At 34.3% G+C, this 22,752-nt stretch overlaps 1 protein-coding gene across 2 annotated transcripts in view; it reads right to left on the bottom strand.

Moving 5' to 3' along the window:
- LOC105455658 (metabotropic glutamate receptor 2) overlaps positions 1-22,752 on the bottom strand; it is a 118,174-nt gene that overhangs the window by 41,505 nt on the left and 53,917 nt on the right. Inside the window, exon 1 of one of the 2 annotated variants that reach the window (XM_011699159.1) lies at positions 13,613-14,320. The exons of the other annotated variant lie outside the window; for it this stretch is intronic. Coding sequence (XP_011697461.1) covers positions 13,613-14,171 — 559 coding nt within the window. The 5' untranslated portion in view covers positions 14,172-14,320. Of the gene's footprint in view, positions 1-13,612; positions 14,321-22,752 lie in introns of those variants that run through there. 2 annotated transcript variants of the gene reach the window in all.

The raw sequence follows: 22,752 nt of genomic DNA, 5'->3' as shown, positions 1-22,752 counted from the left end.
TTCTATACAGATTATCGTTTTTTACAGTAGTGCTCTTAATTTTTAAGTTTCTAACAAAATTATTTTGAGATCTGTAAAATTTTTAGAGTTCCAAGTAACATTTTTAAAGCTTCCAACAAAATCGTTCTTTCCGTATACTGATACAAAATAAGGATTTTCTCTTCATAAAATTTATATTCACGATCTAATAAATATTGTATATAGAAAGAACGGTTTTGCTAAAGTATTTAATAAATAATGAAAATAATTTTGTAAGTGATACATTAGCTGTTACTATAAAAATAATTATATAAGAAGCTCAAACGTATTGAATAATGCTGCAAAAAATTATTTTCAGATCCGAATCCAAGTAAATTTTTAGATATTTTAACAAAACCGTTATTTCCGTATACGTTCTTTCAGGTACTTCGCGGTACATTTTATCGCTTATTTATGTTTTTTTCTTTTTTTTTTATCGATATCTTGCTATACGTCGCGCTAACGTAAGGTGACGCGCAATAAAAATTAGTCGGGTATAAGTTATGGCTTCGCGTTGCGCCTCAGATTACCCACAATTCGAAAGCGCAGCTTTTGTCGATATGCGAGTCGAGTGGATGAAGTTCGTTGTGCGACACGTACAGATGCAAACCGACGCCACGTTTCCATACATGCGGAAACCAAGTAAGGAATTCGTATCGTGCGAGAAAATGGAATTGCATCGGAAAGGTAACTCGATATTCCATTACATTGATGCGACCACGAACGGTACTGCATCGCGAATTACGATCCGAAGGTGCTGACTGTGCGAGCTAAATGATCTCGAATCGGAATCTTATTTTGAACGAATGTTGTATTTGAATATCGATATACGGCCACGGGTTGTAACAGTTATTTCAATTAGCTGTCTTCATCAGAGATTGCACGGGAAAGGTATTAATTGATGAACCTTTTCTTAATTTGTTCAAGTGTACCGACTATTGTTGGTTAATATCTACACATATTCAGCAATATAAAAAAATGATATGCATTTTTATATATCGCCTATCTGTATGTTTTCGAAATATTATAGGTATAGGTACTCGAATCTCTTGATATTTTACTGGTTATCGGAATTTCTTTCTCTATGTACCAATATGTGGGTGGGAATATTTGTTTCTGATATTCTAAATATTCGCCTGTGATTATCGCTGATGAATCGACGTCATACAATATTACTTGCGTGTGGAGAATCGGGAATATACGCGCGAGAATGAGAGTGACGATAGTGTGAAAAATATGAAAAGTATGAGTGGAAAAATGAATTGTCTGTCGATTTTATATCCGATGCAAATTAAATCCAGTAGAACGCGACGTGAATTCACGCATGAATTCATTTATTTCATGGTGAGAATTGGATGTGCTTGGCTTCTGCGCAAAGTGATCCCCTTTCGCATACTCTTCGTTTTTCTGCTGTTACCGAGACCCGAAAATTGGGCTGCCGGCACGACAGTGTCGATTCTTTGTTACGATCGTGCGCAATCTGCGAACGTGGAAATCACATCTTTCATCATGGACTCTCGATCGATTTGTGCTTGCCGGGCCAAAAAACAATATCCTCGATTTCCATATTTCTTCAGTTTCAGAAAATTACAACAGCCTGGAATTTGGTCGCATTACGAATATTTACAATATTCGTAAAAGAATAGCAATTTTATTAATCTGTATTTAAAGGACTCTTTTACGAGAAATGTATTTAATCTAATTTAAAATATATTCAGATAATATTACATAATGCAACCGACAGTATTTGCAATACTTGACTTGAATTCAATCGAAAATTTGATAAAGTTACAAGCCTGTTAAGATTTATGAAAAGTTTTGAATCTGTTCGAAAGCGCATTGATATCAAAAATTTATATTTTTCACTCTGAAGATTTTACTTTAAAATGTTTTATTTTATTGAAAAATGACAGTTCAAACGTTATATTCAGAACTTATAAGATTTTATTTTCTGCAAGAGCGAGATTTGTAAAGCCAAACACACGTTACAAGTTTTACGATCGCTTTAATTATTCGCGTGCTAACTCGGTTAATACGTGAGGGAACACAAAAAGATTACGGCATTCAATGAGCAATCTGGTAACGCAATCGAGATAATGTACATTCGAAATTTCGCGCTTACGATCAACCTCCGCGGGAGTTCTTCGATCGAAAGGAGCATATCTACCTTCCACCGATGGTCAGATCAAAATTATCTCTCGTTTCCTATTACTATCTTTGAACACGAACGAGCCGAGTCGGTCGTTGGCCTAAAGCGTTCTCGTTACCATTCGTTACTGACGTCCAAAGCGCGGTTTTTATCTTACACTGTTTTTTTAACGATATAGTCACGTATGATACATTAGCTATACGATTTTATTTAAGATATTTTCTAAACACACACATAAATATGACACTTTTTTGTCAAAATAATCTTTTTAAGTTAAATCTTGCAATACCTCGGTCGCAAAATTTAATATTGTAATGAAATAAACAATGAATATTGTCAAATATTACAGCCAAAATCTAACAATTTGCCTAACAATTCATATATTCGATAATATTCAATCTTAAAACTTTTTTTTTAAGGCTACGTTCTTTGATGGAATTTAAGTCCCATATATGCTTATGCATGATTGAATCTTTTTTTCTGTTTTTAGAAAAGAAATTAAAGCACATTATTCGCGAAAATTAACAGCTGATAATATTCGTATAAATTTGATAGTCAGAATAATTTGAAAATACACATCGGATTATTATTTAATGCGGAATGCGTCCTCCTGTTACGTGGGACATTCTCATTATTCATTATTGCTCGAATTCTTCGGCCGTTTCATTTCCAATAATATTAAAATTATCAATTTAAACTGTTTACGTTGAGAAAAGTACCGGTAAATAACAAAATTACAGCAATTTATATATAATATAAAGTTTGCAGAGGTATCTTAGTAATCAGCTTTAATTTAGTTTTTAATTAAGGTTTTTAAAAAAATTCTGTCGAAAAACAACGAGAGAAGCTTTCCTTTTTTGACTTTATAGTCGATTTAAACTATGCGCGCCTCTATTAAATTCCGTGAGCGTACAGGTTAAAAATAAAAAAAAAGTTTTAGATAAGAGCGGAATGTCATGCAAAGTCTATTTCGTTTTCGTTACGTGATAGGTGTTTTGCCAGATGCAAACCCATGGGACTAGGATAATCGAGCGAACAGAAGAGAACAACGTGAAGAAGTAGCTTCCTTCGACAAGAAGTTTTCCTTTTTTTTTATTCAGCTCCGATAACAAAGATGATTATCTTAAAAGACGATATCATTACTGAAATACGAAACGAGTTTTTATTTAACCATTTTGAGATGAGTGTCTTAACATCTTGAATGTTCTGAGTTCTTTCTCAGGTCGAGGATTGAGGAAATTGATATACCTATGCAGAGTAGTTGATAAAAATTGAAAGGCTTTTACTACATCTGTAACTAAAAGATAGTGCTGAACAAAAACACATAGATACATATATTGAATCTCATTTTTCTGTCGTATATATACGTGCATGCGTGCGTAAGTATAAAATAAAAAAAAAGAAATATGAGCGTAAATGTTTGTTATAAAAAACTGGAGCGTTATTAAGATATGAGTATTTATTTCCAATAGTTTTCATTCGTGAAAAAAATGTCAGATATTATTGACATGTTTCAAAACTACGAAATCACGCTTGTTATTCTAGCTTCGATTCATATCTACGTCTATGATATTTCATGGCTGCCAATAAAATATGAGGTAGTTGCAGAAATATTGCATGTTGTCGTATTTTATTTACTGACTGAACGTAGGTAGAGTGAACTTTTTATAGTGTTATTGTTAAATGATTTTTTACTTTTAGACATCTAGTTAACATTTTTTTTAATAGATTTGAAAAATGTAAAAGAAAATGTGCAGTAGAGATTTTCTTACCATTTAGAAAGACGTTATTTAAATATTTCAAGTGAAATAAAAACGTTCATGAATAGAAGCAAAAACAGAAAATATTTCTCAATGTAAGATAATATAATATAATGTAACAGTGATTTTTAATTATAAATCCAATATTTAATAGTATTAATAATATTTATTTATTCTGAATATATAATAAAAAGGTATAACTCTGCAGAAAATTAGCAGTTTAATAAAATTTGGAATAAATAATGATTTGTCTATTTAATATCGAAATTATTAATGCTAATGTAGCCTCGCGCTTTCCGTTATAAGGTAATTCCAAAAGGTGAATTTCAACAATTCCTTAAAGATTTCGCTCGAGAAAGTGGCTTCTCTTGTATATTGAGGGGTCGGATCGGTTCTCAAAACGTTCTGCATCGCAAAAGCCTCGAGTATTCAAGTAGCTATTGAAAACGCGAACGAAGCAGACTATAGAGTTCGAGTCGCGTCTTGAGTGTAATAAGGAATTAAAGGAGATATCTTCCAAATCGCGAGTAACGGAGATTTTACATTTTATGTAATATTTCTATATTATTTGAGACACAATGTAGATATATATTTTGCAAGAAAAAAGGTGCACAAAAATAAAAAAAAATCACTAATTTTAAATAATAATAACAATAACAACGTGATGAAAATAATATTAATTTTCCATATAAAAGGATATAAACAAATTACAAAGCTAAATTTATGTGAGATCACAAGAATATTGGCAGATTACCCTCTCGACATTATTTTACAATTTATAAATATGCGGTTGTTCAGAGAAGAATCATTTTTCGATTTGAGCTAATCGAATACGAAATTAATGACAGCAACACTGCAGAAATTATGGCCAAAGCCGCATTTAATTTCGTTTATGTAACCCGAATAATTCTGTTACGTATATAATTTTGCTGAATAAGCAGGTATTATAATAACTTTATAATACATACAGTTGTTCGAGGCTTACACTCGCACATTCTCAAATAGAGATTTACGTTAAAATTATAAGCGGGATGATAGTATATACGAGGAGTTGGACGCAAAGCAGCATAAGTCGACTTACGTTGCTATTACATACATTTTATTTTTGAATATTTTTTCTTCTATAAGGCAAAAGTCTGGATATTATGAATAATAATAAATATCTCGATTTTTTGTTCTTTTCTCTAATATTATACTGGTTTTAAACTTTAAACTCCTTTTTTTTTAAACGAATATGTATAAATTACCTATGCAATTTATGTTATGTTTTCTTATATCTAAGTTCGCATTTAATACTTCAAATAATGAAAAGATACAATATATATTATATCTTTAGATAATTATATTATAACAATATATTGTCTTATGGGCTACAATTTGAAGCTATACTTTTTGTATAATAAAGAAATTGTAACATATTTTTACAATGCATGAAATCGAACAATGTCTAAATACTTAATCGATTGTTGCTTTGTCAAGTCGAAAATGTAAAAAAAATTGTTCTACGACTTCGTATGTTTGATTTATGTTCCATAGTTTCGACAAAATGTTATGTACAATTAGAGATTTTTTAATTATCTTTGCTGAAATTGATACGCGAATGAAAACATGTGATAGTACTTTTATTAATTTGACGGAATTTACAGATTTAAATCTCCGATATTGACCCTCTTGATAAAAGAGGACCAATGAGGGCTAGAAAAAAGAGCCTACCGCTTGGGTCATCACACGAGACGCGTCGTTTCTAAGGTAACTCTTTGAAGTGAAGCCCTTCCCTTTTTCACTTTTCTGTCTTTGTTCGCAGAATCGCTGAGTGGACGGAGAAAACTAACGAGCACTCTTTATTTAATTTTATTGACTATGTTCTTTTTTTTAAGAACTTTGTTAGAGAATCGTATTATTCTGCTTGAACTCATCGGTATCACAGAAAGTATGTATAAAGTATGGTACGTAATGAGAAAAAACGAATTTTCTTCTTCACAGAAACTTGTATTGCGGGGAAAGTTGTCTACTTTTTTATGATACGCAGTACGCTGCCATAAAACAAATCGCAGCTTTCTTCTCGAGATAAAATAAAACATTGAAATATTGCTTGGAGATTTGCATGTTATTTCTCCTGTGACAGCGAGTTCGATGATTTCGCGATCCATATTTGATATGTGATGTGTTTCAAGCGCGGTGTGTATCTCGTGACGTCGAAGGGAATTGCGTGCTCGTTTTCATAAAGATCAAAGCCCAAGAAAAACACTGCGCTTTATTACATTTCTAATTTTCTACACTTCGTGCTACGTGTCTGTTCCTAGTCGCGGATAGTTTTCTCGTTATCAACGCGAAACGTTCGCGAGTAAACTTTTGAGGTAAAATTTCATGAGATCGGCGGGTTTAAATCATACGTTCTGCAGAGGTATACATTTCAACTGTTTTCTTGTCTTGATAAGGATGAGAGACACCCCTAAGGTTTTAGTTTTAGCAGCGTGTTTCATATCAGCGTGTCAGATTAATTCGGATTCAGATATGACGATCAATCTTTTACCTCTGTTATATTTTTAAACGGGCATTTTTGTAATATTTTATCTATTAAATGTAAATTAATGTTAAGATAAATCATTTACTACAGTACATTATGCAATTATAACATTGTAAAGCGAAATGATCTCCAAGTGAGTAAATATCAATACTACAGTATTCTGAGCATTAGTGATCGTTAGTTTTTGTGAATTTTCAGCAAACATTTTAAATAATTTAATTGAAAAAGATATTATTTGTTTCTTTTTTTATATCGAACGTCACATTGTAATTTACTCATTGCACAGTAAAAAAATAACATTTGTAAAATGAGTGTGTTTTCAACGAGTATATTGTCAACCTCAATTTTTCTATTGCAATTTTACTAAAAAACACGAACACGGTTGTCATGTCGCGTCAAGTAACAAGAAAGGTGAAATTGATTTTTGCCGGTATTTAACGAAACATTGTCAGCCACTCCCTCGGGTACAATCGAAATTGTTTCCCGAGGATATATCATTTAATGCAATGCGCGAATTGCAAAGCGTCCGAAAATCTGGCGGCTGATATTTCTACAAATTGCATACGCGTGCTTTTTGGGGAATGCACGTATATTTTTAACTGCTGTACGTTTTGGCACTTTGTTCTCCCCTTTTTCGTGAAATGCTATTTTTTGCAATATCGTTCGTTCATGGAGATAACGCGCATATCTCACGGAGCGGAAGCAATTCTGTGGGCAGCGAATAACTGCTGGGACGGTGGTGCGCGTCGCGTGGACTACAATTTTACCACGTTTCTTCCAAACGACTACCCCAATGGGAGAGCTCTTTCCGGTTATCGGCGTATGTTTATCGGGACTTTTGCTTCGCTGGAATCAGTAAATTCCGCGCTTAAGATAAGTGCGAATTGAATCTGAATCTAAAGTGTTTTATGACGTGTTGAACGTGCAATAAAATTCGTTTTATCAGATGAATACACATGTATCAAGATAATTAATCATGCATGTAATTATATTAATTAATTTTATTTATGTATGTGACATTACATAATACTAATTATCTAGAATTATTTATCTAAAATTTGAAATTTGATATATATACTTGATTTGATTATTTGTATACGCATTTGTTGAAAAAAGAATTGGAAAAGCTCGTTTAATTTATACCACATAGATGTGGGACGAATTAAATTAGCTTTTGTGCAACATTTTTAAAGCTTTCCACATTGCATTTCCGCATTGTAGCTCCTGGACATTCTTTGTTTTATTGTTAAAATATGTTATTATTACTTCCGATAAAATAATGTTGACAAATGATGACTGTTGTACTTGTTGTACAAAGTTCAATAATAATCACTAAGCTAAAAGTAAATGTGAAAATAAGAGAGAGTCAGTGTTCTAATAATATTAAAAGGTGAAATAATTTATCAAATAATCGCAATCTTTCTATCATCAGATTTATTTTAACGAATCAATTTAATGAAAAAAATTGACGTGATATTCACTTTCATTCTAAGTTATCAATTTGTTTTTCTTTTTGTGCATTCCTCGCAGTGTAATTTGGAGATGTGTAAAATGGAAAGTTTAATGAGCTCGAAGATACTTACATTTTATGGAAATTAAAGATGAAGAAATTTTATTTCGAAAAATTGATTTTATTACACCTGCAGTTTTTAAGTGCATTGTGATCTATATACGTATAATTAATGTTCACTTACGCTAATATTTTTATAATAGATAAAAAATAATCATTTTATGCACATATTTTTGTGGGAGATACATCTATTAAATAGCTCGAAATAATTTAGAACAATACAGGAAATTTAGCATCTCTTTTTGTTCAATTTTAACCCTAAAAAATCTGCTATCTACATATTCATCGTTTTTCCAACGAATAAACTGTATGTGCTGATTCAACTTTTTCATGAATGCTTTGAGATAGGTTAATCGCTCGATGGTCTCATGTGCGAAATAGCAAGCTACGTTGGTCGCTTTTTCCGCGATGCGGCTAGCCCCCGAGGGCCGGATTGATAAAATAGAGCAAAAGCTCCCATCGGTGCCATCTTGGAATGTCCCCTGAAACTCTGCGGACGTATTTCACCAGTTGGTTTAACTGCGTTTTCCTTGATTCACCGAGAGGCTGTCGTAGTAAACGATGGCTGACGTAAACTCCGAAATCTCCCTACGATTTCCCGTCCCTTGTCTTCCTCTCTCTTTTTCCCTTTTGTCTTCTTTCTTTCAAATCAAAGGTACTTTTATTATCCTGTCGCTGAATACAGCTGGATAAAATTGGATAAACTTCCACGAGATCAGCAAAAGACGCGTGTTTCGCGAGCGCGTATCATTTGCAGATAGCAAAATGGGAAGTCATAAAATACACTGGAATCATTTTTGCTGGATGTTATTTAAAGGAGAGCGATGCTTTGACAACCGCATAAGTGCTATTATAATAGTATCACACATCTCACGTACGCGCGGAAATTAAAGTCGATTTCATAATTTCCTTTGTCCGAGCGTTTTAATTAAATTAAGGAGTTATTTCTGTTTGAAATGGTGAAAATGGCCAGGAAAGTTATCACAAAGATCTGCAAATAAGATATAAATGGAGAAGTGAATGTACGTGTACTTTATGCGAATAAAGAGCATGATTCTATAGAACAAATCAGTGACCTAAAATTTTATTATAAATACGAAAATATTATTTATATTTATATAAAAATCGTATAAGAATTATCAAATTAGTACAAAAAGAAAAATTGATAAAAACTGATGGAGTTACGAAAAAAGATACATAATTTCAATCGTTTTGTTTAATTTATTACAACATATTTATTACTTGCACAAAAATAGATGCATTGCATTTATATTAAAAGATATTTAATTATAACGGAAATTACTTCATTTTTTATTTCATATATTAATGGTCACGTAAGAAAGTAGGTACTAACACTGAACCATTTGTTATCACCGATTTCTCCCCATCTCGTTTGTCGACGTCTATCGTGATCATGGACCGTAATGCGGGTCGCGGAAATTTATGCGATCAAATATCTAACGTGAATGGATGTCAAAGGAGATCAAACACGTGTGGTCGCTGTCTTGTTCAGAGAAGATAAAAAAAATGACAAATTTTGGCGACAAAAGATCCTATTTTTTAGGGAGTGACTTTCGACTATTCGTATAATGTGATCTCATTCCTTATCTGTTTCGATTTCCTTGCTCTGCATTTGTCTTTATTGATATTCAATATTCAAAATCTTGTACGCGCGATGAAATTGTTGAGAAGTATAATAAAATGAAAGACAAGATAGTAAATAAGCATTGCTAACGCTGAAATGTAGAAGCAATCTTTAAAATTCTACGCGGGCATTTATGATTAATTTATATAATATTATACTTCATTCTCATTTAATTGGAAATTTTTTCATTTAGAAAAATATACAAAATCATCACATTAAATACATAGTTCTCTCATCCGCAGATATATCTTGCAATTTTATAAGAGACGAAACTCGAAGTATATAGTAATATAACTGATATAACAAATGCCGTGAGAAATTTCAACTGCGACGGCAAGTTGCTCTGCTGCGATCTCGAGCAGGCTGTCAAAATTGTCAGCTAAAAAGTTTCGTGTCGTCACGACGTAGATAATTGATGACAATAATTTCGTTTTCTCGTAGCGACGAAGTACGCATTGAAACTTGAAACTTGAAACTCGCAGCACAGGCGAACGAGAAATATCGGAGAAAATTTTCACGGTTCTCCCAGCGTTATTGTGAGAATGAGATCTACTAAGGATGACGATTTCTTCTAGACGACAGTGTAGAATTTCCAAGATAAGACTACCCATTGTGGCAACCCTAAGTCGTGCTTATGTAATCCCGGATCTCCTTCAAATTTATACAGCTAAAACAGGCTGGGTGTACGTTTTCACTCCGTATTTATTAACGTCAAGATTATATCGTCCGTGTAATGAAGTCGTGCCAAGTCGTTCTATAACAAAATTTAATAACTTGGATCGCGAAGACAAGGCATCTGCACGGCAGATTTTAATGACAAATACTTTTTCTCATTGCAGTAAGAGAGAGTGAACGAGTACTAAATTTTAATAGTTGTTTAAATTTATGCGTCTCATATTGTAACGCAAATATGCGCTAATGCGCTACTGCGTAATTAATAATTCTAAAATTACATGTCAAAATCATAACGTGCTAATTTAAATTATTTCCTCCGATCAGTTTTGAATTAGTTTAAATTTATCGTATATAATATGAATAAACAGTCATAATTATTAAATTTATGTTTGTTTGATTATCGAATTAATAATAAATATTAGCGATTGAACTGGATTGGTTTATATTATTCTTTACTATAGATGAGACTTTTCTATATTTATAGTGCGTAAAATACATAAATAATAACAGATAAAATTTTGAAGAAAAATTCTATTGTAATATTGGCATCTCTTTTGAATATGAATAATGCATATGTGAATATACATCGTGATATCCGCCGTCTGCGCCAAACTTTCGCTCGCTTGCGTGAATCATAAGTAGTTGCGAAGTTAATTTGTTCTTCCAAATTAGCGTTTAAATTGAACATTTTTGTGCGAACGTATGTACACAGCATATGTTTTTTTATTTTGTACCAGATAGATCATATTTTCTTTTTTTTTTTTTTTTTGAAAGCTATCCGTATGCAATGAAGGCTGCAAATTGTGATGCATGTCCTTTGAAATATTGCGCACGCTGTGTTTTAATGAAACGGGAGTAAAAAGATATTCAAGCTTTCAACACAAAAAAAGTAGTGTTTCGAAATGACGTGCGTAAGATATACTTACAACTGAATATAATAGTTACATAAAATTGGGAAAATTTTGAGTCACTGATAATTTTTCTATTTTTATTTAAATATGATCAAATCATATATATGATTTATAAGATTTATTTAATAAACTTATTAACAAATGAAAGTTTTTAACTACTTTTTCCTGATGTTTTAGATATCTAAAAATTATCATAAAGTGTAAAAATCGAATAATAATTGGTATACGAGTGTTAGCATAATACATTTAATAGAAATAACGATTAGAGAGATGCTAACTTTCATTGCAGAATGATTACTTCTTAAAAACAATCCAGGTAATTTTTAATTATAAAAAAATTTTAATTAAGACAGTTTCATTTTCTTTCGCTGCGAATGGGAGGTACAAATATCTACGGAGATGTATAATCATCTTATTTTCTTTTTGTAAGCCTTCAGCAAAAACAGGCTTTTAAGTTTTTGATCACGCCTAGGGAAGTAGGACAGGAGTATGGAATTAAGAATGTGCGTCAGCGAGAATGTATAGTAAAGAAAAATAATTAACGAGTAGCGTAAAGAAGTAAATGCACACAGGGCGCCATAAAATAGAGCTAACTGTGTATATAGCATATATATCACGCATTAAGTTTGAAATAGTAACCTTCCGTGCTCCTTTTAAGTGAGTTTTTCAAGCTGCACTCGAAATCATTTACGCATGACATGCCGGTCGTGTTCGTTAACTATCGAATATGCACCGTATTTGCCTTCGCCGAATTACGAATTTTTCGTGTTTTCTACGAGATCAATACGTCGTGCATAATATTTACGCCAAGAGCAGTCGAGCTTTCCAACGATTTGCTGTATTGTAAATAAAATCGTCCACGTGCCCGCTTATACCTCCACGCAGGAGAGATGTGACATTTTATCTCCGGTGTGCATTGAAATTCATAAACCGAACTAGGGTTTGCCACCCCAACGCTTAGAATCAACGGATGGCTGCGACTCGCTTCCTCGCTGCTTGATTTTTTAGCAGCCATCCTTACATCATTCGGAAGTCACGTTTCTCTTTTCTACGTGCGAGAAGAGGGAGGACTATCCTAAAAGGACCGCAGGCGAGGATTTTTATTTAAATTCATCTCGCAAAGAGAATTTTTAAAAAATCGCTCGCTATGGGCGCGTAAAGGCGCTGGCTAAATATTCAGTACTTGCACTAAGTTAATTTTTTCTGAAACATCTTAGCAGTAAGTCATATATTCATCCTATATACTTGTTTTTGCCACAGCAATGTGCAAATACAAATAAAAAAGAATCTAGTCTTATAAAGTATCGTATGAATTAAACAGTCTAATTACCATTCGCGAAACGCGACTGTCTGTGTGTGTCTGCAGTACGTAATCCGATTTTCATTTTTTGAGATACGATATCTTTATAACAGTCTTATATTTTGTAATTGATCTTTTTGTAGATTTAATATTGATTCGCGTTTATCGCAATAACGAACATTTGATCTTTTTTAATGGCCTTTGATAACATACGTGATATATGGAAAATTAATACGTGACATTTCGAATATCGATATTCAATTTATTTAACTTTGTAATCTGATGAAAACTTTATTAATTAATACATACAACTCTATTTTAGTACATTTTTCGAATCTAATAGTTTCTGAAAATCCACACATATTATATTTCATTGCACGAGTTAAAAGAGATAAGTTGGCAAAGTTTGTACAAATTGTATGTTTCGTATAATAAGTTTTAGTCAATTTATTCTAATGCGTCTTATTCCATTATAGGAAGGAAGATTGTGGTATTATAATAATAATTATATCCGTTATTGAATGTCATTATCGATGATGTATCGATCATTATCGATCTCGTTTTACACGAGACAGTGATGATGCGTGAATAACTTCATTGAACACTATTCAAGTGATGTACATGCATAGTGTACCGATAATATGTGTCGTTAACATCAAATTTGATGAGAAATTTATGTTCCATCACACATTGTATCCATGTATGAGTCTTTTATAGAGAGTCTCTTATAGAGTGTACGGGCTTTCTTTTGAACCCTGCATTAATTAAAAAGCGATCCACGTGCATGAAGATGAGTTAAGTTCATGTATTAAACAATATTCGACAAACATGTGTTATTACCTAGCCTGAATCTGATGTACATTTCGATAATGGACAGTAAATTTTGATATTTGACGATTTTTATGAACGATCGTTGAATCGAGAAAGGTAATAACGTAAAAATGAAAAGACGCGATTTTAAGAGCAATCTCACAACTCGCTGTTTCCTTTCGTTCGCGAACAATTAATACGAAGTAGCGAAGAGTTCGGCAAATTCAATAAATCAACGTGTACGTACCCTTGATGAAATCAACCGCCATTTCAAGACCGTACGTGTCCTTGTCGCAATCATCAAGTATGTGCGCCCCGATCTTAACTCCCGGGACGATGTCTCGTTGATTGAGAATATCCAGGGTGTACAGCATTGCCTCTAACGCCTGTACACCTCCCTGAGGCATTACGGGTCCGCACGTAACGGTGTCCTCCCTCTCGTGGACCATCATCAGACCACCCAGCACGAGATCACCTTCGACCACCGCTTCCTTCTTCACCGGCCAGCTCAGGTGATGGACCAGACCGTTCGGTTCCATCGAGCGAAATTGACGACGTCGATGTCTGATCGGATGGCGTAGTTCATCGCGAAAATGGCTCAAACGTACACTCACGCGGTCATCGTAGTGACGCAGCCTCACGGCGCGGTCCGTCATCAGGTCCACATATTTGTTTAGTAACGGTATGCGCGTGATGCCGTCGCTCTTCGAGATGTCGATCTTCCTGGCCCATTGTTTGATAGACTTCAAGCGTCGATCGTCGGCCGAGCAGATGCAGCTCAATAGTGCCAGGAGCAGAAACTTCATGACGTCATAATCGGTAAATTATGTTGTTTGTTTCTAGTTTCGGGTTTCCAACACGTCGGCGATTTCAACGTTGCCGTGGCTTTCGCTTGTCCGCCTCGGGCTTTGAATTCACGATGATTTACGTCGCTTCTCTTCCTTGGCAATATGAACGGGAGAGTGATATCAGCTTTGAACGGAAGATCGGAGGTCTCGCGCACGATCGACGGAAAGGACGTGCCAGCGCAGACTGGGGGAGATTCGATTGATCGCGTTTTTCGTATTCTGTATGTATAACGTATATCAGGAGTGAGCAGCAACTGATTCACAAGTTCAATGTTGCGCCGTGCTACTTTCAATTCGACATTTTAAAATAAAGATGTCATATTGAAAAATATATATAGGTCATAATTTATGAAATTACTTTATTTAGATTCTAAAAATATAACCATTTAAATTTATATTAATGATGCATGTATACATATGTAAAATATTGAAAAAGTAAAAAATTAAAATATTTAATTAAATATTAAATATTAATTAAAATATTTAATTAACAACACTATCGGAAGGGCAGGATGAAAAAAAACTACGACAATTACCGACTTAATTGAAAACAAAATTTACAAGTTTTACAATTATAATTGGGGCGCATCTTGTGATTTATATCAGAAGGCGTGCAGTTTTTTTGAAGAACGATATGTTGCGACATATGTTAGCAGTATGCTAATGTAAGAGGAGATCTTGGAGATACAGAGGCAACGTACATGTGTCGTCACGATGTCCGCGTAATCTTCCATTTGTTTTTATTATACAGAACTTGTCTTTTCCGGTGTTGCACATTCTTTTTACGCTTCGTGCAAATTTTATGTGCGACCTCTGTGCCGCCACAATTTTTCAATGTTTTTAAAGAATGAATTGTTTTTAAAGTATGAATTGTGACGCGTTAACGTTTGCCCGTCGTTTACCGATTTCAGCTGCGTCATTTACTCGCAAAAGTTATTATAGAATAAATTTATCGCCGACCTGGATCTCGCACCATTGTTTTATCACTTCCCTTTTGACTCTCGAAAAAAATGATGTTTATTGCCTATTACGCCCAACACCCTCTCGCTTCTTCTTTTAATGTATTTAATAGGGTATTAAGATATTTTACGAGTCACTGTGATTAATGCTTATTTTATTGATTTTGTGTCGATATTAGGCGTATATTAACGACAAGATAAAAATAACTTTGAACATCATGTTTTTAATTATGCTCGTCTGTTCTATATAGGAGACGAAACACAGATGTACGCGTTAAAAAGTAAAATGCGTTTATCGCTTCACGAAACAAAGTGTTAACACCGTACCAAGACGATCGTTATCCAACGCCATCAGATCGGCGACGACCCTGCTATCGGGTATTTTGATAGGTCTTCCAAGCTTCGAACCCGCAGGTGGTATCGTGCAAGCCGCAAGTTTAAATTGCTCGGTCACGAAGCGCTGCATGGTCGAGAAATTGCAGATGTGCGAGCGCGGGCGTGCGGTCGCGCGTCGATAACGACTCTGGGTTTCGCGTAATTAAAAACTTTGACGTGGCTACGTCGCTGGAAGTTGCGTTGTTCCTGACAAACTTCTCGGGGGCTTGCCGAACGATCGTCAGAACGAGGGACCGGGGTCGGCTGTAATTCGTTGTTGCGGAATGTATACCTGTTGCGCGGCTCAAACTCCGACGGAAGTTTGATGGCCGGCACTGCACCGTGTCGGAATGCTCTTGCGCCATTTTTTTTCGCACGCGGCTACATGCGTTATGAATTACAGGGAAGGCTTTATGATTTCACGCGTGAGCGCTCGATAGAAGCATGACCAAGTGTCACTCCTAGACGACCTGTTGCTCACTGTCCCTACATGGTCGGTATTGTACTTGTATAGATAGATATAGCAAGGAGGAGGAAGGGAGGGAGATGATTGCAATCCAAAGCAGGAGATGGAAGTTGTATTAGAAACAGCGTGAATTTTCTCACCGACGAGTTGGATAAATTCAGAATTAATTCTTCTTTAACGAAAATTTTATGGCTCAATTATACAGTTATTTAATATTCATGATAAAGGTGTTAATTAAAGTTCATGATATTCTGATAGATAGTAAAAGTTTTATACTTGAACTAGTTTTATACATTGGCTCTCTGGAGAGAGAGAAAATCCACCCGTTAAGGTGGATCCATTAAAGCATCTGTTAAGAGAAAAGGCGCAATAATTCATTACACATTCTATATATCTGTTTTAATTGCTTCAGTACTTTTCCTGATCATTTCAGTTAATTAGTCAAGTAATAAAATAACAATACTCTTGTGATATAAATGCTATTTATAACGTTTTGGTTACAAATTTTATAAATGGTGTAATCAATTATCTTTGTTAGTAGCAGAATTTACATAATATGTGTTACCAGTGAAAAGTTAATAGAAGTTCTCTTAGTTATTATCAATTTATATAACAGTAAATATAATTAATGATTGAGAATTCACAAATCACGCAAATGCATTCATCTTTCTGCACACTTTGCGTCCCTTTAATTCTCTCTGGTAATATTTTACGCGAGTAATTTTATTTATAACCAAAAATATATTTCGTAATATACAATATCGTAATGAATATCATATAAACTAAATAGCGATAACGGTTGGCTATACTGAATATTGAAGCGTACGAGGAAATCGATTTTGTTGACGGCAATAGGAGCAGCTCGTTTATTAACAGTACGCCGTTTTTCGGATGCTAAATTTACACTGATTGCGAACATCTGCTCGTCAAATCAATTGGTTTTCACCGTTGGTTTAACACGCAATCACGAGCTAGGATCGCGAGATCGTCCATTGTTAGGAATAGCGCGCGCACAATTTTATAAAATAATGCACAAAGAATAAAGCAGTAATGAGCGAATAGACATAATTAGAAAGAAAAATAAAGAACTAAAATTGCCGAATAAAATTTTTGAAAATAATTTTGCTTTTGCTCACCCTTACTAAATCTTTTAGTTTTAGATTAGTAATTTATGTTTCAGCAATGTCGTCTATATTGATATGCATATTAATTCGTTCTTCTATTGTTCTGATCTACATTCATGATAATTAACATAATTTAGTTTGCTTATGTATGTATAATGATTAAATATATATATATATATATATAATTATTAATGTTATATTATGCAATAGTTTACTATACGTATTTCTCATATCGTACAAGTTACGTAATAATTAAATTTGCTTTATATATGAAATGCATTTCATTTAATTGTCACTGTTTTGAAATAATTTTATTAAAAATTGTTTATTCTTTAATATATATTTCTCGTCATTTATATTGCTTATCGTCAATTGTGTCATGCGCAATTGATTATTGGTTTAAATAGACGAAGAATTAAATAGTTCATAAAGTCGAGATAATTTTCAAAGTATTAGCTATGCCACGGCTAATTAAGCAGCAGAGTTAATCATAATTGCGAACCGTCCAATTAATTGATGATTCACCGAATTCGGGCCAAAATGCGGCAAGGATCTTCATCGAACTTGCATCAAATATGTCACAAAGCAACCGCATAATTCGGCTTAGAACTAGATGAAATATAATAGACTATCCACATCTTATTCAAAACTGTCTCCATAAATTACTCAAACCTCAATACGATCCTGGATCGTATTTCCTAAAGTTTCTATATTTGGGAAGAAAGACAAAGTTATCTAGTAGACTGTAACTTGGACTACTTACTTTACGTAGTCGGAATTTTTAACGACGTCTTTTGCAGAAAAGTTAGATTATGTCTTGATCAAGGTTTGGGAAAGTAATTTACTTGAGATTACGCGATGACGATAATGTCGAAAACTTGTTTTGAATTACCCAAGGACATACATGTTAAATTAAAATGGCTGCAGTATGTTTAATATAATTTCTTTATTTCTTCATTTATAAATTAAGATTGTGACCACAGATTGTCGTTTTATAACAGAATAATTTAAAAATATAATTTAGTGATAGTGGAAAAAAATGTTTTATATGTTGCACATGATTATGATATTTTATCTTTTTAAACAACATTTCTTAGTTGTAATTTAATTTCTATCTGGAGGATAAATGTTGCGTAAGGCAATGTTTGCACACGGCATTTTATCAAATTTAAACTATAAAAACTACGCATAAACTTTTGATTTAACGTTTTTTATTAACTAATCGAAAATCTCGCGCACGACAATTGATTGTTAAATTGGACAATTTCGTTTAATCACAATTTATTCACGATTTCTTCAGTTTTGCTTGTTTTAACGCTAGGAACATTATTTTTTATTTTAGCACAAAAACTTGTTAATGCTTTCATAGCGATTGTTTGAATAACTCTCTCTATCAGACATATGTATTGTATAGATCCATAGGTATTTTGAAAAGCCGTCAAAGAAAAAACTTGGGTTTACAATAGTAAAACGAATGATTGTTAGTTAGTGCGCAAAAACAATCCAAAAAGGCGAGTTGTGTTTTTCTCTACTTAGATATTTTACACTAATATATCATTCTAAATATATCATTCTTTTTGTATATAATTTTCCGAATAAATTTAGATAAATGTTATTGGAGCGAAGGAGGATGTTTTAACGGGCAATCGATAACGATATAATACCATAGCAATAAATCGTCGATGTCACATACGCGTGAAATAAACGTGCAATCGAATTGCAAGCCTGAGGATATTTCATCGTCAGGACTTTGAAAGCATCTTTTTGCCAGTTAAAGTCCGCCCATTCGATTACTTATTATCTTCGATTGGTGTTTCATTTTGTATGCGCGAAAACGGTAATATTAATTTAATACACTTTGCTCACATCAACCCGACTCTTCCGCGAAGCTTTATGAATGCACGTGCAAAAGAAAAAAAATTAGAAGGATACTTTGCAAGAAGCTGTTATCCTTTCCGTCGCTCGTCTAACACGCGGATTACGCGGAGAACTCGAAAACGGCGGGAAACGGAGAGACGGCGGGGGATACGATCGGCGATTGTTTGATTAACGGGATTAACGTGCCGTTTATAGCAAATTTTGTGTCACATCCCGACGAGGATTCCCAGTTTACTGCGTTCTGTTAGGCCCGAAAACGATTTGAAAAGGAACACGCGCGCGCGTTACTGTGCCGTAGCAGCCACTGACTGGCTGGTGCGACTGCATCAACGCTACCCTCCTCGAACGTATCAACCCTCCTCCCTTCTCCCAATCCTCTTCTCCTACCCTGCGACCCCTCTCTTCCTAACGGTCTGACCATTTTCTCGCAGGTCCTTTCTCTTCCCCGTGTCTTGGCGCCCTCTCTTCCCTGCTGTCTCGCATAACGATCTGTACTAATTTACACCGAGCGGTTAAATAATGGCTAGTGTCAACGGGAAACTATTTTGACTCGAAGAGAATTTTCAAAGATAACGAGATATATTAAATTAAATGTAAATAACATCCGCGTAGTGTTTGAAAAAAAAAATATTTTAATCAAATTTAATTACGTGATATTATTTGAAGTTGTTTAGAGCGATACATATGCGAAAATGTATATTAAAAAGATACTTATATCTTTGATACATTTTAATTAATTACTTAAAGTACGAATCGTTGTCAATTTCTCGATAAATTAATCACAAAGCCAAACTAGGCCAGCCGGTTCTTGCCGGCGATCGTGTAGCCACAAATTAAATGGCAAAGAAAAAAAAAATGCGTACTCTCTCCGTTGTGCCAACCTTCGTACTGCCAGCAGCAATCGAGAGTTAATAATGTGATACGCTAAATCTTACTTTTTATTTGAATACATTTGTTAGCGTATGAGTAATGACGAATTTAATTAAATTTTAATAATTATCTTTATGAGAATAACTGCGGCATAACTGTTTGGTAATAATAAATCATATCCGTTTTGGAATATTTCCTTGTCAAAACTCGCAGCGTAATTTCGTAGTCCGTGAGGTGAGTGGTCTCGCGCGGCTAAAATACCGCGGTAATTAGCTTACACGGCGATGTATACTGCATGCGGTGCTATCATAACGGAAACAAGCCACCTCGCACCCATCAACGCGTACATCACCGTTACCTGCATTCAAAGGGATGTCTTTTTCATGTCGCTCATTTTTGATCTCGCCAATAGGCTATTTGATTTTCTAATCGTTTTTCTAATAGTTTTTTCCATTCAAATAATCGAAAGAACAGAAAATATTTTTTTTCCCTCGCTGTTTGTTTTTTATTTACGATTCTGTACGTATCGTAACATAATGAATATTCCCGCTGTTGTTTTATCCGCACTGCAATTATCTTCGCGTTTCACAAGTTTTGTTGGTCCAGTATACGGTCTTCCGTACAGTTCTTTAATGTGTTGTACAGAGTTGGCCCCAAAAAAACGTAGCTAATGTGCAAAACAGAGCTAATGTATCGGAACAGTTGCTAACTGTGGCAACTTAAAAAGCATGCCGATTTGAAAGACATATGGTTTCGCTTAAAATTGAATAAGATTGTAATGAGATTTTTAAGCAATTTTGGTACGTTATTAATTATATTATTTTTTTGCTTTTAGAAAAGGACAACCTCCAGCATCCAAGCATTTTTATGTAACATTGTTAAACGAAAAACCAAAATGGACAATAGCACCTTAGATTTATCGCATTAACCGCACAACGGTAATTATCTTGCAGTACCTAAGTGTAGATCCTTTGCGAAATCGTAGCTTCCGATTGCATTTTTCGAGATAGTTCGAGAAAGTCCGAGCTACGACGAGGTACAATCTATCCACGTAATTATCAGTGACGGTAATTGGAGAGAAGTGCAGGACAAGCGTGAGTTGTCCAATTGTAGAGAAAGATTACTCGGCTGTTTCATTGAAACATATTAATCGCTAAAAAATCGACAATTAATCTCTATCGCAATTTTATTATAGCCACTCAAAGAAATTCGAGATATATGAAACATCTTATTCTAATTAATTGTCCGCATCACCAGTAGAACGTCGTGTTTAATTTTTGATGAACGACATTAAAACTGTATATGATAGGTAGGAAACAATAGTATAGGAAACGGTTGGTAGTTCGGTTTGGCACTGCACCAGAATTCTGCGATTAATTTATCGAGAAATTGAGAGCAATTTCTAGAAATGCGCGACATCTGTTACACGCGGGATAATGTCTTGGAATTTGGCACGTCAGCTGGTTATGACGTGTAATAGTTCACGAATCTATTATGCCGTGCAACCATGCAAAAATGCGTGAGTGCATAGAACCGTCTGGTAGCGATATGGCTAGTGCATGGTTCCTGACATTTAATCTACCCTTTAAGGCGGGTTTGGTTTTACGAGGAGTATCAAACGTGTCAAGTTAGACAAAAGGACAGCGGCGACGTGCACGTTGAAATTGCAAAATCAATAAAATTAAGAGACACCTAATTATTATAATTTCATTAATTTATTTGCAATATTTTACTACTGCAAAACGTGAATGATAAGAGTGAAAAGCGGAAAGCGATTCACGCGTTACTATAATGCTCTTAAAAGAATATTGGACGACTTTTTTGACGTTTCATTTAATCCGCTTGCCGGCGAAGCGTATGAGTAAAAGGTAACAGAAATAAAACGACGCGCTATTCGTTTGCAGGATCTATAGAGTCGCGAATGCGGCGCGTACGGCATTGCAAAATGGAGGAAAACGATAGTGATCACGTGCTTGGTGCATCATGGCTGCGGAAAATGGATTAGGCGTGTTTTTGTGCAGTTACTTATGAGATCACGTAGCCGGAGCTGGCCGAGGTGGCTTCGGAAATTCGTGCCGGAAGTCTTATATCTCGGTGATCAATTCTCTCGGGGCGAGCGGAGATAAGTTCGTTAAGTGCCGGGTCGCAACCGTGCAATCGACTGTGATTTGTTAAGAATATCTAAAGCTCTGCCTGGGATTAGCTTTCACCGAGTCGTGATTTATAATAGATCTTTGAGCGTTAATATAACGAGCATGGAACGTGACTTGAAAGATTACTTTTTTCCTACTGTTATTCATCCGCGGAACAATGTTGGTTCTAAATAGCGCTTATATTATATGCGTATCCTTTGTCTCGTGCTCCTTTGATTTTGTATGAAAGCGAATTAAACAACGGACATCATATGTCAACTATTGTAATTTTTAAGTTTTTATATTTTATCAAATGTTCAGCTTTTTAAGCTAAACATTCTTAATATTCTTTTATTTTGACTTAATCAAATCGTTGTTTATGCTATGTTTTTTTTTAGAGGTAATATAAATTTGAATTACTAATTTAATTTTGTTAGTTACCGCAAATTATTGTAATTTTCTCATTGTGGGGTATACCACAATTATATATATACGTTATTGTATGGCTTGTCAGCATTTCCGCGTAAAGTCAAGTGCTGCATATTCATTTAAGTATATCGTTCTTTTGCTCCAGTCATATGCGATTCCATTGCTTTTGGTAACGAGATAAAAATTATGAGACAAGTACTCGTAACAAGCACTTTGATAAATACTTGCGGCATAATCCTGGTAAAAAAAAAGTATTAAGTATCGCATACTAATTTACGGAAACTCCGGTTTAAATCTCGTTAGATG

Source organism: Wasmannia auropunctata, unplaced genomic scaffold (assembly GCF_000956235.1).
Source record: "Wasmannia auropunctata unplaced genomic scaffold, wasmannia.A_1.0 LD336106.1, whole genome shotgun sequence".
NCBI classification, from domain to species: domain Eukaryota; kingdom Metazoa; phylum Arthropoda; class Insecta; order Hymenoptera; family Formicidae; genus Wasmannia; species Wasmannia auropunctata.
The sequence above is the reverse complement of the archived record's forward strand: the minus strand, read 5'-3'. Positions and strand labels throughout refer to the sequence as shown.